Source organism: Micropterus dolomieu, linkage group LG02, assembly GCF_021292245.1.
Source record: "Micropterus dolomieu isolate WLL.071019.BEF.003 ecotype Adirondacks linkage group LG02, ASM2129224v1, whole genome shotgun sequence".
In the NCBI taxonomy this organism is placed as follows: Eukaryota; Metazoa; Chordata; class Actinopteri; order Centrarchiformes; family Centrarchidae; genus Micropterus; species Micropterus dolomieu.
In genome coordinates this window covers 4,251,195-4,268,072 of record NC_060151.1, presented here as the reverse complement: position 1 = coordinate 4,268,072, position 16,878 = coordinate 4,251,195, and the positions used below count along the sequence as shown (strand labels likewise).

General features: G+C 39.0%; 1 protein-coding gene across 3 annotated transcripts; it reads left to right on the top strand.

Moving 5' to 3' along the window:
* The first annotated feature begins 434 nt into the window (after positions 1-434).
* LOC123983973 (cytosolic phospholipase A2 gamma-like) lies at positions 435-16,020 on the top strand. 3 transcript variants are annotated; one of them, XM_046070513.1, is made up of 15 exons: positions 435-457; positions 576-652; positions 1,120-1,230; positions 2,559-2,701; positions 5,303-5,489; positions 5,610-5,715; positions 5,823-5,963; positions 9,376-9,441; positions 9,763-9,903; positions 10,144-10,290; positions 10,403-10,486; positions 12,443-12,600; positions 14,079-14,250; positions 14,772-14,940; positions 15,253-16,020. In XM_046070513.1, exons 2-15 carry the CDS (start codon positions 626-628, stop codon positions 15,272-15,274), a joined length of 1,674 nt encoding a protein of 557 aa, XP_045926469.1. In that variant the 5' UTR covers positions 435-457; positions 576-625; the 3' UTR covers positions 15,275-16,020. The 3 variants fall into 3 exon arrangements, with proteins under 3 accessions (XP_045926469.1, XP_045926459.1, XP_045926451.1); XM_046070503.1 differs by lacking the exon at positions 435-457 and having other exon boundaries at positions 493-652; positions 12,446-12,600; XM_046070495.1 differs by lacking the exon at positions 435-457 and having other exon boundaries at positions 493-652.
* The last annotated feature ends 858 nt before the right edge of the window (positions 16,021-16,878 follow it).

Genomic DNA, 16,878 nt, shown 5'->3' with positions numbered 1-16,878 from the left:
AACTGATCGTGTCCTTGATTAGACATAAAGACTAAAGTAAGCCACAAAATCCACAACAGCATTGTGAGAAGAAAGAGGAAGAATGAGAAGCCTTTCAGCCCTACTCTCTGGTTAATTTATGTGCCTTGGGTGGGAGCAATTGTACTTCAACTTCATACCTTGTTTTTCAGCCTGATTGAATTTGACTTCTGAAATGTATAGAGAAATATTTCTCCCTGTAACCAACACATGGTAGAAGAAGCTTGTGTGTGTGTCTGAGTTTGATGTGCATTTGTGTATGTGTGTGAATGAGAGTTCAAAAATATATCTGACTGCTTGAATGATTTGTTTTTGGTACAAGCCCTGGCGTGATCATGAATGTGCACATCTGTTCATGTCTGCTCACATGCAGCCAGTGACTGCAGCCTCTCAGCAGCTCCTCCTTGCTAGATTGCAACATCTTTGTTGGACAAGAGAGGTCTGACAAAGGCAAAACTTTCATTACAACTTGGATTTACCTGTAGCATTTCATTTGACAGGAATGTTGTTTCCATGCCCCAACATGCAGGCTAGAAAAACACGTTTTTCTATTGCAGGAATTTACCTTTTGCTTGTGGCTGCAGAAGATCTGGTAGCAGTAGACAACATGGAGGGATATGCAACCAGTTCTAAGGTAGGGTTTCTCACTGTTCCAGAAGAGTTTATTTCTGTTACCATTTTTCATAATTGATTTTTTATAAATGTATATTGTCTGCTATGTAGCAGAAGGGAGTTACACAACTCAATTTCACTCTACAGCTTGTTGTAATTGTGGCAATAAATCTGCCTACTATACACATTTCAAACTTCAAATCAAAGTAAATTTTCACACTTAAATATTTGTATGGTTGTTTACTTAACGCTTTTTATCTTATTTCATATTATTTCACTGTTTTGTTTGTTATTTTTATTAAATTCTATGTACTGTAATGGTCTGAATTTTATTTAATTTTATTGTTCTATATAATGTATTATATAATGAATATAATTTCGTGAAGTACTTTTTAACTATGCTTTGAAAGTGTATTGTAGTATATTATTATTTATTATTATAATTACCTATTCAGTCTAATCCAGTTAGCTGTCACTGATTCTTTCCAGAAACTCATTCGTCAGTCCCAGGCTCTGTGTGCTGGCGAACAGGAGTATGTTCATGAGAGGAAACAAGTAGTTCTGGAGTCACTCAACAGCCTGGGAATCAACTGCACTTCAGTGAGAAATTAACCTTTCACACTTCAGGAAAGACATTTTCTTTCTGTCTCTTTCTCTTTGGGAATGTGTCATGTTAGCAAAAATTTCCTCCTGCACATATATATTATTATGTGTGTTGGCCAAAAGTATTACTTTTGCTCTAACGAGCTCAAACCCAGCTCGACGCAATCTTGCAAAATGATATTTTCTTTGTTTTTGTAGGTGGCTATAATGTAGTGCTCACATATACAACCATATTAGCCTCAGTAGATAGGAGAAGCTCACACAACAAGTTCACACAGGGCCTCACAGTTGTCTCTGTCGGTTTGTGTGTGTTGTGTGTGTGTGACTGTTATATTGTTGTTGTTAAAGATCTGATTTGATATTGGGTCTGTAAATATTGATTTTGCAACATAACACATAACAGGACAGGACGACAACACAGAGTAAGATCCATCCACTACAGTAAAGTTACTTACTGTGGTCTATCTGTAAAAAAAGTGTGTAAACAATCTCATTTATAATATTCAGTCTAGCTCATTAACTGTTTCATTATCATCCAATACATTTAGCTGTGCTCAAATTGCTGAACCTCTGCTGAAAGATACACACATAGTTATTGAAAAGGGGCAGGCAAGCTAAAGAATATGTATCACGTTTGCTAAATGCAGTCAGAATAGCATTATCATGCAATGAGCATGAATGAATTCAACCTCAAGCTGATAAAAATATTACTGTAATGTTGCAGTGGGAGTTTACATGAGTTCCAGCTTGTTGTGTGAGGCTGTCTCACGGTGTTTAGGTCTCTGTGTGTGCATGTGTACGAGCACACACCAGGTTGCAATCTGAAAACTGCACCTCTAGTGGCCTATGAAAACTACATACTGTATAGTCCTGGTTGGACACTTGATAAACTGTCTGTATTTGGGGAGTTCTTGGCAGAGGTTTCCTTTGTTAAAGTCACCAAGAACAATAACAAGGGAGTACAGATTTGTCTGTTCCACACAAATTGAATGAGGTCACTTCTGACAAGCTGCACCGCACTCTCACTTAAATACAAGTCAAAATCTGAAATCTACAGCATAACCCAATGTATTTTTCTATTTAATTAATAATTAAAATTCTATCACAACACATTACTGACTAAGATAGCCATGTATATCAGATTGTACTCTGCTTGGAATAATGGAATTATACATTAATTTTCTTTGTTTTGATATCAGCATTATATATCAGCCACTCTGCTCTCTAAATATCGGCATCGGCCATTGAAAACCCCATATCGGTCGACTACTACTTAAAATGCTTTAGCAGCTATTCCATTTACTATCTATCATCTTTCCAACCAGGATTCAGTTCCCCACATCACTTGGTTGGCATCAGGTGGAGGTCAGAGGGCAGCTGTGGGTCTGTTAGGTTCCCTCTATCAGATGAAAAAGGAAGGTCTTGTGGACACGCTGCTCTACCTGGCAGGAGTTTCTGGATCAACATGGTAACACACTTACACGCATAACAAGAGTTTGTGTATGAATGAAACGTTGCAAGAAGAAATAGAATGTTTGGCAATCACCATAACCCTATCAGCACAAATGTCATTTATATCGGTTGGTATTTATCTATGAGGGACCAAAAATAACATATCTATAAATGAATGAATAAATAAATAAATAAATAAATGTAAAAATAAATAATTAAATGCAGAAATATATTAAAATTAGATATATTTATGGAATAAAAAAGGCTACTTATGTATTTATTTATGCATTTCTACATGTATTTATTACTGTGTTTCTACATTTATTTATATAGTTATTCATTTATTTCTACAGTAATTTATTTCTGTATTTCCACATTTATTTATGCCTGTATTTCCACATTTCCACATTTATTTATGCCTGTATTTCCACATTTCCACATTTATTTATGCCTGTATTTCTACATTTCCACATTTATTTATGCCTGTATTTCTACATTTCCACATTTATTTATGCCTGTATTTCCACATTTCCACATTTATTTATGCCTGTATTTCCACATTTCCACATTTGTTTATGCCTGTATTTCTACATTTCCACATTTATTTATGCCTGTATTTCCACATTTCCACATTTGTTTATGCCTGTATTTCTACATTTCCACATTTATTTATGTGTGCAAACATCAGTCTGAAGCAGGATTGGTTATAGTGATGTGATCAGATCTACTACTACTGTCTTGACTTCACTGGAGTGGGTTGTAGCCAATTCTGTGGTATGGTCGCTGCCACTGGTGCGCTAAAGATAGTGGTCGGGGCAACATGGCCACTGGTCAAAATGCATTATCACAGTAATGCATTACTGCATATATTACCAGTTTACTTTTTACTTAATGGCATAACATTATACTAACACACTCATTTATTTAGTTACTCCTTCAGGTTGTGCCTCTGCAGTGTAGCATTAGGATGCCATTGTGCTAATGTTCTCCTTCAAGCTTCAAGCCAGCCTCCTCCTTCTTGTGTACCAACCAATACACACGCCAACATGTCAGTTGAAACTTCCTGTTTTCAAGATGGTCAGCCACATCCCCCAGCAGCTCCGCCAGCATCCTCCCTCGAGGCCATTGTGTGAATTAACTGTCTATATTATATTACAAGGTTAGCTACTCAGTAAAGAGTGTAAAGTTAACATTTAACACTACACCACACTAAAAAATGCAAATCAAGTTCTACACTAACAAAGAAATAACATCCACTGTTATTCATAATTTACTCCTATTAATTCACTCTTCATGAGTGTTAAACCTTTCATTGACTCCTGCAAGTCATAAAATTCACTAACATTTAACCATAAGTGTTATTCTTGCCAAACACCTTGTTGAAATAAAAATCAAAATAACTACTTTCTAGGGTTTTACAGTTTTCTACTTTACCATGTCCAGCTTACACTTAAAACAAGGAAACCTTTTGTTTGCAATGTTTGCACTCCAAATTTAGCTGTGCTAGCTGACTCTGCTTTACACAAACAACGGCTCCCTTTATTGCAGACTGAAAACACTGTCTTTCAAAGTGTCCCTACGAAAAAAAAAAGAAGACATGACTGGTAGTATTGTCTTCAAATCGAGTTGCTAAACACCACAGTTCACTGATGAACTCACTGAAGGAAGACAAGTAGCAACACTTCTCTGCCGTCTCAGTGGTCCACCAATAGGCCCCCTTATTTGCATAATGAGGCAGAAATGCATAGAGAAATGTAAAAAGAGCAGACAGAAATAAATACCATTGGGGAAATAAATATGTTACTGTAAAGTGGTTTCTTCCATAATAACCACCAATGCTCTCTTCTAATGTAATTTTGTAATATAACTTTTAGCTGTAATCTCTACTAACTAAAAACGTGTTTTAACTCCTCTCTGTCCTGCTGTTACAGACATATTTAAAGTAGCCACAGCCTCTTGAATTTTCCATGACCTGGATATTTCCAGCTCATGACCTTGAGCTCACAAACATTTTGGATTTTTGGTAAATAATGAAGAGTGTTTTGTTTAATACTGAAATACTGAATAAAAATTAGATTGTTTAATTGTATTTGTCATCCTTAAGTAGACATCAGGAGAGAAGCATATGATATATTGTTTATTTAGTTATTTGCATTATCACTACCTTTTCCTATCTTCTGGAACATGAGTCACAGGTTTACTCCAGCTGCTTGTAATACCATGTTCACCATCTTTGTTTAGTGTGATGAGCAATATTTTTGTGTGGACCAAAGTAGGACATACTGACTGCTATCCCTAGAGGCATGTCCAAGTGTGGCTGAATTGCAAGCAGGGCTGCTCTTGGTTTCCATAGCCCGGAGAGGATGGCCAAATTTAGTCTACTAGCAGGGTTGCGCCAGCAACTTGCAGTCAAGGGAAGTTGGTTTTGTAGTTCGATGTCCAGTGAGGAGTTTTCCAGTCATTAGTTAGTGAAAATGGTTGCTTCTTTCTGTTTAAACCCCAGGTTTTCAATTAGACTGATACAATGGGTGTATTATCACATAAGCATTTGGCTGGAACAGCTTTAAAAGCAAATGTTGTGAAAGCACTATCTCCTATGTGTACCTGTCTCTCTCAGGTCCATGTCTTCCCTGTACATCGACCCTCAGTGGAGCGCAAACATGGAGGAGCCAGTGTCGAGGCTATCAGGTCCTGGGGTCGAGCTGGAGGAGGCTCTGGCCTGGTTGGGCGAGATGGCAAAGGAGGAGGACTTCTCTCTAAGTGATATTTGGGGGGTCTTCACCTCTGCTGGGATCATGAAACAGGTTCCATGGCAATGATACACTCACTTTTACTCTTAATATATCCCATTTGAAATGAAACACACTCTGCTATAAATATTCTATATATATTGTCCTTCAGAGAAATATCTTGTGTTTCATCAGATGGAAGCACGACGTCTTTCAGATGAGGCGAGCAGAAATGCCACCAACCCTTACCCCATCTACTGCGCCATAGAGAAGCACTGCTTTTCAAACGGGCCAATAGAAGGTACACACACCCACGTCTGCACGTCACATTAGGACCTACAGTATGCACTCTAGAGCAAGTGAGTTACTGAATTGTATTAAGTATAAAAAAGACTCTCTGTCTCTCAGGGAAATGGTTCGAAGTGAGCCCTCATGAGGCTGGTTTTACAGAGTTGGGTCTCTTCCTTGAAACTTCGCTCCTGGGCAGCAAATTTCAGAGTGGAGAGCTGCTGGAGAGGAAGCCACCGATGGACATGGTCAGACTACAAGGTGTGTGTGTTCAAAGGCTCAGAAAAGTGTTTGATGGCAACAGTGGGTAATAGCAGTGTGAAACCAACAATTAAACACCTGGGGACTGTACCATGAAGCGAGTTCAACATACCCAGGATCTCTTTTCATTATCTCGATTAACTAATCCTAACAATCGGGATAAGCGGTCACATGAAGCTGGTTATCAACTCGATTAATCAATCCAGGGTTTCCCAATCCAGCCGTGAGCGTCTTCACATAAAAGAGGCGGTGTTAGCAGCAGATGACCAATCACAGACATGAAGAAGTCTACTGGCCGCAGAGTGTCATATTTTACAAATGAAGAGCAAACTGTAACACTACAGAAAAATGACATGGTCTAAGTAACACAGCTGCAGCTGACACATGCGGGGAGACAGAAAATCGCAGACAGTGTGAATCCATAAATGAACAGGCGTAGCCTAAAATGTGTTGATTTGATGCGTTCTTATGAGCTGTATGAAAATACTGGCCTTATTTTTTCAGCTCGGCTGTGTGTTGGCATTTCCACATTAAAAGACTCAAGCGCTGAATAGCCTTATTGGTCGTTCCACCTCACTTTAAAAAACTTCTCATCACTTCAAAAATGAGATCAATTTATTTAACACACTCAAAAGGTTTCCAAACATTTTTCTAAATTAACTTCATAAGGCAACAAAACAAAAAATCCTTTTGTGCCATGAAATGTGCTCAAATAGTGGTGGAAAGACTGAATCTCAACAGTTAGGCTACTGAAAACTCACTTCAATATCTACGCCCACATCGCAAAAGGTGGAGAGGAACGTGACCAGTCTCTGCGATAGCCTATAAGAATGCTACTAACATAAAATAAATAACTATGTTCATATTAACATTTAGTATTTCAATATCCCTACCAAACTGCTCATATTGTTCAGCCTCACATAAGAAACATTTTACCCATTCATTTTAATGGCTGCGAAAGGCTGTGTGAAACGGACTGGGGAGCAAATAAAAAATAGGCTATAAAACACATTTCAAAGCAGTTAGTAGGCTACTGTAAAAACCTGTACAATAGTAGCTACAAGGCTTTCAATCGTCTCTGTAGGATGATATGGCAAACAAGAGTTTCTCACAGCAGCGAACATGAAGCAGCCTATAAAACAGTCTATGGGATTTCCTACAGATGGTGATGTCATTCTCCAAGAGAGCTAATTGGTCAGTAGGCGGTGCTTTCATAGAGTTGATGTGCTCAGGAGCAGGTTAGCCATTCAGCAAAAGTTACCATGGCCATCTACCGCGGTAAGAAGTGAACCACCTTCGTGATACTGAAAACCCAGGGTTAACAACTAAAATAATCTGGATAAGCTCAAATCCTGCTTCGTGGTACAGGCCTCTGGAAATACCTACCTCAGCACTGCTTTTATTTTGAAGTAATTTGTACATAGTATTTATGAAGTCTCGATTGTGGTAACTGATTGGTTATAAATAGGGCTTGACATTAACCCCCGCCAACCTGCCAAATGTGGGTGGATTTCAGCCGTGGCACGTAACAGTCACTGCCACTAGCCACTTTGGTGTGTTGAAAATTTCTTTCCACAGTTAATCCTATGTTTTATTACAGCCTAAAGTGTAATTTATACTTCTGCGTCGAATCGACAGTGTAGGTGACTGCGGGGCTACGCAGAGGCTACGCGATCGCCTGACGTGCACCTCCTCAAAAATGTAACTACACGTTGAGTCGACGCGGACCGTAAGCACTGTGATTGGTCGGCAGGGTAGCCTCGCTATGCCTCCGAGCCACCCGGAAGTGCCCTGTGCTTTGTAGTAATTTTTACTAGCAGCCAAAACGGCGGCTGTAACACGGTGGATCAATATATTTGACCATCACAAGCTGAGCAAAGCGACTCGTTCAGAATGTGATCCATTCTGTCGATAACATTTGAAAAGTCTATACCAGCCGCACGTATACAATTTTACAATTTCCCCCATTCACATTAGTGACGCTACTGCCTACTAGCATTTGGGGGTGTAATTGCAGAATGACATTGACGCACAAGTATAAATGCCTACGCAGGAGTATAAATGAAGCTTAAGTGCTCATGCGTTTGTATGGGAATAATCTGGTAAATAAAGACCTGGGTACTCGTTTCAGGTGAACATATCTACAGTTACTCAGAGTTACCAGAGCTTCGTGATTAGAAACATAAATACATAAATACAGTCAGAGCTCTGAGGAAATGCAGATGCAAAACATTTTTATAAACTTTATATAAGCTAAAATGATACAGGCCTACATAAAGTTTTAATCCTGTTGCCTTTATAGTGGATTTTTTCTTAGACAAAAATAATTTGTTATTCTTTGCTCTTGTTTCGAATGCAGATCATTTTCAACTCTGTATTACAGTATTTACAGCTGTTCATAGTGTTTCTGAAAAAAAAAAAAAATTCTGTTTAGTTTTTATCTTTTCAGTTCATCTTTTACCCCCATGCATCATTTTCATTATATACAATAAGAAGCTACTCTTTTATGTGTTTTTCTTAAAAGACTACATGTTTTTTTTTTAAAAAAGGAGCTTTACACACAACCTTATCAGAGCTAATGATAATATTCACACATTTTAGCCCGCCAATTTTAAAAAAACGTAATTTTCCAACAACAAAAATGTGGCTAGTAAAAAGCTGCGTGGTTAGTAACTTTGGAAATCGACTAGGCTAGTGAGCAAAATAGTTAAGCCCTGATTATAGTGGAGCATATAGCAACTAAAGAGCCAGTTATTTTAGACCAAAACAGAGCTAAAAGCATGATATATATTAAACTTATTACAAATTTACATTTGTCAGTTTGCTAGAAAAACGACCCACCAACTGTCATTAGAGTTTGATTTTAGGGGTGGCTGTGGCTCAGGAGTCCACCACTAATCTTCAGATTAGTGGTGGACTCCTGAGCCACTCCCCTGCTCCTCCAGTCTTCATGTCGAGCAGTGTCAGTGTCCCTGGCCAAGATACTGAACCCTAAATTGCCAAATTCCTCTCAGTTCTGAATGTTAGTTTTTGTTTCTGATCAGCAGTTAGCCACTGACATCAGTGTGTGAATGGGGTGAATGGTGACATGTAGTGTAAAGTGCTTTGATTGGTCAGAAGATGGGAAAGGCACTATGCATTCAGTCCATTTACCATTTTAGTATTGTTAAATGCTGATTGAAGCACAGATGTACATGAGCCCACTTCGTGCCAGTGAGAAGAGCACAGAAAAAGAAAAACTGAAATCTCTAATGTGAAATAAGCAAAACTGTGGCAGAAAATAGTGTTTATGTATTTATCAAATATAAATATCTAATATATCTGCAGGTAGTAATACTGTAGTATTGCTGATCATGCATCTGTATTATTCCATGTGCATGTGTGTGTGTGTGTGTGTGTTGAAACCACGCAGGTGTCCTAGGTTGTGCGCTGGCTGATGAGAAGACTATCAGAGAGGTCATCCCTCCCTGGCTAAATGGTAATCGCCATTTGACATTTCCGTACACACTAAATGTATTTTTAGAAGCTGCTTTCATCTGCTATATACATATATTTGCCTGCCATTTACTGGTCTTGTGCAGAGTTTTGCGTGCTTGTCATACAGCCAACAATTGCATGCACGTTGCGGTTCCTTGCGGGTCTATTCCAAGTAGCATCGATGCAAAGAATTGCATGCTTTTTAGTACTCAATTTAATTGATGTATCGTTTCAGCATATATATATATATATATATATATATATATAACACAACATTATGGTTTTTATACTTTCTGTGTGTGTGTGTGTGTGTTTGTTTCAGTGCCTGGACATGTAGATGGTGCTGGTGAAGTTTACCTCAGGGTACACAGTGATCTTCATAAACTAATAGCCCTGACCAGAAGCACCATCAAGGATCCTACTGCTCTGTCTGACCTAGACAAGCTGCAGAAAATACTAGAAGGTAGTGGTGATGATGATAATGATCCTGCTCAGATAATTTACAATGAAACTGACCTCCAAAAATCCATTTGTTTTTGGTAGCTGCAAGCTAATCTGCAAACATTTCAGCCACTAGAAAGGAATGCCATCAATGTTTCAATTTTCTTCCCAATTCAACTTTCTGTGACTGTGATGAAATAATTACAAAGCAATTGTCTAATTCAAAATGCCACAGTGTCCATTCAATTCTTATCTTTTCCAGACAAGGTAAATTATAATGAGTCTGCGTGGCTGGAGTCAAAGAGCTTGGAGGAAAGAAAGAGTCTCTCTGAGCAGTGGAGTCTGGAGCTGCTGGCGGCAGTAGAGACCTGGAGCCAAAGTCTGGAGGATGGAGCTTTTAAAACACATGGTCAGTGTACGGCAGATAAACAGCCAAACTTGTCAAAGCTGTGGACAAACAGATCCATTTTAGTTAAATGAGCTAAACCCGTCTGTGTATTCTTTTCCATGTTTTTCCCCAGTCTCTCTGCTTACTAAGCATGTTCTTCCCCTGATTGTGAAATGGGAGTGGGGAACTACCAGAAACTTCCTCTACCAATACCAGGGTGAGAAGACTCCGCAATAATAGGAATAGTTTGATATTTTGGATAATACACTTATTCACTTTCTTGTCAAGAATGAGATGAGAAGATCAATAGCACTCTAATATCTGTAAATATGAAGCTACAGCCAGAAGTTGTTTGTATAAATTTAAAAGACAACAGTTGAGATTCAGAGGTGTTGGTAGGTGGATTTTGTTACTTTTGGACAAAGCCATGTTACCTGTTTTGCTAATGGCTGTTGGCATTAGCGTGAGAGTGGTATCGATCTCATTTTTAACTCTCTGGAGGAAAGAAAACGTGCATAATTCCCAAAATATAAAACGGTTTATCAAAAAATGGGTCAAATGACTCCCCTCAGCTCTATGGTAAGTAAGTAAATAACTAAGTTAATATAAGGCCATATAAGTCATCTGTGCAAGGAACTTATTTCAACCCATATTTACATTTACGGTTCGTGTTACGCAGCGACCTCTAGGGGCTGGGAGCAAAGGAGGAAGTCAGGTGATGTAGTATAAAAAGCAAGAAAGTGCTTCTATACTCGTTAAAGATGGATGGATGGCTCAAACGCTACAAGACTTTAAATTAGAAGACCGTGTTTGTACCGTGTGAAACTAAAAGACTATATTGACTTATTTTAACTTATGTACAAGTGAAGTTACTTAACATGACTTATGCAAGTCGGTCACAAGAGTTATGTTGAGTCTCAATTCGCTCATGTAGTACACTGTGTACACTATGCATTTTTTGTACTATTTACCAATTTCGAGAGGGTAGAGTTGTTTCAAATCAAACACGGCCGTTGTGCACTTATCGGAAATGACAATCGCAACCACTTCTTGTTCACAGTGAAAGCTAATCCAGTGTTTTGGGCGGCTTGATTGAAAATGCTTGAAAATGTTCCACTTGAGCAAGACATTAGTTTGACGCTATGTTGCGAAAGCCTATCAGCAGTGAGATTGTCCGGATTTCAGAGCGTTGTTTGGAGAAGACCAGGGAGAGTGGGGAATTGAAATGCTGCTGGACAATGGAGAGCTGCTAAAGAACGGGGAAGTGTACGGGGAGCAGCGTTGCAGTTTTGGACACATAAACACCCATAGTTGGTCTGGATTATGCTCTGACAACTGCGCCAATTACCCGGGGGAGGAGCTCAGAGTTAACTGCTTTTATTAAATTTACTTTAGTTTTTGGGATTACAATGTTGATTTATCTTCACTAGAGCTTCTCAGCAGCGAGCTTCTGTGTACATCTGTTCCACTGTTGTTGTTAACATCGGTTGGCACCCAGAGCTCTGTTGGACTACTACTTCATATTTAGAAAAATGGACATTGCTTGGAGAAAAGAAAGCGAGGAAAAGCGTTGAACTACCTTGAGGAATACTTGATTCCAGCTATCATTTTACTATACTGTGAACAAGTTACCATAGCATAGCCCTGATCGATCCGAACTCCAGAAAACAAACACTGAAAAAGTCATCCTGCTTGCTTGCTGACAGACCTGACAAAGCATGAATTCATGTCTAAGAAATTGCCATCATATTGTAGTTATTTCGGCATTAATTTGATCCGTTTATTGCTATTTAAATCACAGCAAAATGTTTACTTTGGGTTCATTTAGCTGTAGTATTCATGGGTTGTGTTTATTCGCTTGTAATACTCAGCAGTTTCTCCAGCAATAAAACCTGCGTGAGGAAAGCGTTGCGAAGATTAAATTCATGTTGTATGTGAACACAGAATTATGGTGAACTGTTACCCGGGCGGATCTTTATGACCAACATTTGACCACGATTATCACCTGCCAAAATATCTGCCGACTTGTTTGCTCACTTGACTTGTCAATTCATGTCAATTCATTTGTATTAAAAATTTATAAAGATCGACTTTTTTTTTTGTTTTATTTGTTGGTGTGTGCAATCGCAAACGTTGCAGCTTCCCCAGAAAATTCTGAAATTCTCTTGCTCAGCAGATTCCACCATTCCACCTTGCCTCTTCAGTAATGAGAGATTCCACCTAATAGACGCCGGGCTGCTGATTAACGTAGCCTACCCTTCATTTCTGGGAGACAAGAGAGACATTGATCTCATCATCGCACCAGAGTACAGCGCTGGAGACATGTTTGAGGTACTGGAAATTGCATGTGGTGTTTTTGTATGCCTAAATCCGGGATGGAAGCTAACTCATAATACCTGAAGTACAGCACTAATACCATATATAGACCAGTGACTACAAGCCAATTAAATCTAACTCATGTTGCCAGTAATAGTAAAATACTACTAATACTACTGACAGTCAGTAATTTTCCTTAAGAAAGTATATTTGCCTACGGGTCATTTTAAATACCACCTTAACACATCAACTTTTCAATAACCCCCAGGCAAAAGAGGTCATCATCTGCGACAGCAGGGAGTAGCCAGTCAAGAAATTAGGTTTCTTTAAGAAATTATATTTACTTATTTATTCAGTAAAACTATATTGCAACTTGGATCACTGACGGATAATATGGAAAATGTAGGCCAAGAGTGTGAAACATTGTAAACCACATGGATGAAGTTTACAAAGGTATTTTACAACATTGACAAGGAAAACAAGTTAATTCTCGCTGTGAATATGGATCCTCGCCAAAACTGCTCAACAGCAATAATATCTGATCCGATTGGTGAGATTACGGTGCTTTGATAGTGGCAAAAATTACAAATAAATAAATACTTTGATAGCGGTGCTTAAATATATCTCAGTCATGACAGCAACAGTAACTCACATAATCACTTCCTCTTTAGTGGTTTTGCCTACAAAATAAAATATTTTTTGCAGCTATGATCTACTTGGAGTTGAATTGAAAGCTTTTAGTTTGAAAAATTCTGGACCATATTAAAAAGAGTCTGGAGCCTACTTGACACACATCTGAAAGAGTCGTCAGGAAAGCAAGCGCAGGATTTTCCTCGGCCTGGAGATACTGGGGAAATGAAAAAGTCTCCATAGGTTGATGGATGCGGAACGAAGGCTGGAACACACACACTACAGCACATGTTTTATCGTGAGCATGTGAAACAGTCGCTTTAGTTAAAGAGGGGAAAAAACATGAAAACCTGATGTGGGATCAAACACGCAAACTTCTAGATGAGAGAGTTGGACTTCACTAACTGATCACTGCATCATTAGTGTAAATATTATGTTGTCTCATGTTGTCACCCACCATCTAATGGATAAAAAAAATTGTTCCGATGCAAAACTTATTTGCCGACCCCTGGTGTATATTATTACTTCTTATTCTACCATAGTACGTATTCGAAGTAGTGATGAGTGTCTACACTTCCAGAATTCTCCAAGAAGAAGTAAAAGAAGAAGAAGAATGTTCTGACGAAACACTCTCTGTAGCGCCTTTTGTTCGTTTGTGGAAACATGGCGACGACCATGTAAGAGGACCCGCGGTTATATAGATATAAATGGCTCATTCTAAGGTGATAAAAACATAACAGTTCATTGTGTAAGGTCTTTATACACCACTGAAAACATGGTTATGGATCTTATATTGAATTTCTGCATGAAAGCTGTGAAACCCGGGAGTCTGAAACAACACTCACCATCTGCTCCCTTCACAGACTCTGACTATTGCCAGAGACTACGCAGCTGCGGTGAAGAAGCCTTTCCCAGAGATAGACGCCAGAATCCTGGAGGAGAAAGACTGGCCAAAGGACTGCTACGTGTTCGAGGGAAAAGGGAAGGAGCCCTCGATCGTTTACATGCCGCTGTTCAACAGGAAAAACTGCAAAGGTCTGTTACACAAACACACACACACACACACACACACACACGTGCAGAATTCTTTTTTTTGATTTCCCTAAAAAAAAAACTAAATGGATGATCATTTTGACATAGCATCATTTTCCCCCACGCTATTTAAATGGCATTAAACTAATTTAGAACGAGATTAATACATCATTTAGTTGTAAATCTTTTGTATGAATTAATTTTAGTTTGATATGGTTCAGGGTCCAAACATGCCTGTAATATATTTGCTTAGATTGGTAATGTTTTCTGTAGCTTTCATAATAAATGTCGGCTTGGTGCACAGACTTATGGTATATATTAATATACATTGCAAACTCACTTCTGGATGAGCCATGGTCTAGATTTTAATGCAAGAAAGTTTACCCTGAAATACAGTAATTATGGAGTCTTCTGATAATGACAACACTGATTTAAGCTCTTCACTCTTCACTTTTAACAAGGTGTCAAGCAAAGAAGGGTAACATGTTACTAGAGCATTAACAGCCCTTCATGGTTTTCTATAGATGCAGAGGAGTTCAAAGCAAAAATGAAGGAGTTCTCCACCTTCCAGCGTCCCTTCAGCCAGGAGAAGACTGAGTCCCTGTTGGAGATAGCGAAAGCCAACATAAAGAACAACAAGGAAACTCTGCTGAGGGAGATTAACAAGGCTGTCCTCCACCGACGCAGCAAGAGGTAGGGGTGGGTTTGAGTGAGAGGGGGTGTAAAGTGAGACACAGGGAGACATAAAAGAATCAGAGAGGATCTGAAAGCACTGACAGTGTAGGTCAAATCTGAATTTCACATCTCTTTACAGCATGTAATGTGAGCTCACTGCGTGTCTGAGGAAACAATCTGTGTGAAAGGAGATGAAAAGGGATTCAGCAAGAGGACTTTATGTAATATCTGTGTGCCTGTCTGAGATACACAGAGAGATATGTGGATGGTTGACAGAGAAATAACTGAGTTATCAGGAATCTGTCACATCTCTTTCCTTCTCCCTTCCAGGAATGCTTTGAGGCTGGAGTGAACTAGAATCTGTGGTTTCTTCATGTTCATCAGTCAGACACAGAGCCCAGCCACAGGAGGCAGAGTATAACCCAACTACCACACGATCATGCAATGTGACTGCATGTCATCATATCTGCTGAAATAATTGTGGTGTTGTATTTTTGGACTGACACTATATATAAACATCAGTTAAATCTCTGACAGTACATGTCTTCTTTTACTTTTATTGTTGTTAGGGATTTGGTTTTGAGTTCATGTTTTTTTGTTCTGTCATGGTTTGGGGTTTTCTGTTTCTTCTTTGTAGCCTTGTTTATTCTTTTGTTCATGTTTAGTTCTCTTAGTACCTGTCTTGTATCTTAGTTTTAGTCGTTTATTTTGGTTTTGTTTGTTCATGTCTTTGTATTCACTCCTGCTTCTGTGTTTGTATTATTTTGGTCTTGTCTGCTTTGTGTTCTCTTTTTATCCTAGTCTTAGTCTGTTCCTTGTTAGGTTAGGTTAGCTTTTTTGTATTATTTAGTTTTCTGTCTGCTAAGTGTTGGTTTGTGTTCTCTGTTTGGTGATACTTTATCTGATAGTGTTTAGTCTTGAGTGCTTGTTTCCTGTTTGTCTTTTGATGTTCAGTTTGTGTTTCTGTATTTTGGTCTGGACCTGTCTGTTCCCCTCGATTGGTTTGGATTGGATTATCTTTTGTTTGGATTTACCTTTGTGCTCTTTGGAAGCCGGTTTTGGTTAAGTTTATTGTTTTAATAAATATTTTGGACTGCACTCCTCGCCTATGTCTGCATTTGGGTCCACACCTCAGTGTCCTGCCGCTGCACTCACCCACCCACGACAATTGTACTGTGTGTACGCTATACGGCCATAACTGTGTGGACTCCCCTTTTTAATGTTTTGGGTTAGACCTCTTAATACAATTAAGGGAAATGTTGTTATAGCAGTGGTATTCACTATAATAATGAGCTTCAAACTTTGTGGAGACAAGGCCCTACTGTCTCAACAAAGCGATGCCCCCGTGGACAAAACCTGGGGTCTCATTTAAAAAACTGTTCGTAGAAACCTCACTAAAAGTGTACGTACGCCCAAAAGCCAAAAATGGCGTATGGCAAAAAATATTCAGACTTATAAAACCATGCGTATGTACATCTGTAAGCAAGGTCCCTTCACAATCAACTTGAAATGTGGCACATGTGAGGGAGCTCCATGTCCGACCGTTCAAACGCCCATAGTTACCTATAAACGGTCAGTGAAACACCCCTCACTAAAATTTTAATACGTCCTGACTGCAGGAAGAAAAGGAGGCAAATTCTGACAGAGAAGTTGCAAAATGAAATTTAACTTGGTGTGACACTGACGTTCCTTATGATGAAGCTGATGCTGTTTTGTGGGTAAAAAACACACTTTCATTTAATACATGTGCACTGCAGGAAAGGGGGCACCGGAGCTCCACGCCTTCATAATGGATCTGCAGGAAGGGGCCTCCCTCCTGAGTAGTGACGTCGCTGGCTGGAGGGGGACACACAGACGGGATGACCCAGGTAGTAAGTTGGATTCCCCCATTTGAAAAGAGATTAAACCAAATGCATTCCGCTTGTGTTTAAACATTTATTTAGGCTACACAAACAG

Coding starts and splice junctions, on each gene's coding strand:
- LOC123983973 (XM_046070495.1), top strand. CDS start 521: ATGTTGTTTCCATGCCCCAACATGCAGGCTAGAAAAACACGTTTTTCT. Junction 1,231..2,558: donor TGGGAATCAACTGCACTTCA/GTGAGAAATTAA, acceptor CTTTCCAACCAG/GATTCAGTTCCCCACATCAC. Junction 9,904..10,143: donor GCTGCAGAAAATACTAGAAG/GTAGTGGTGATG, acceptor TATCTTTTCCAG/ACAAGGTAAATTATAATGAG.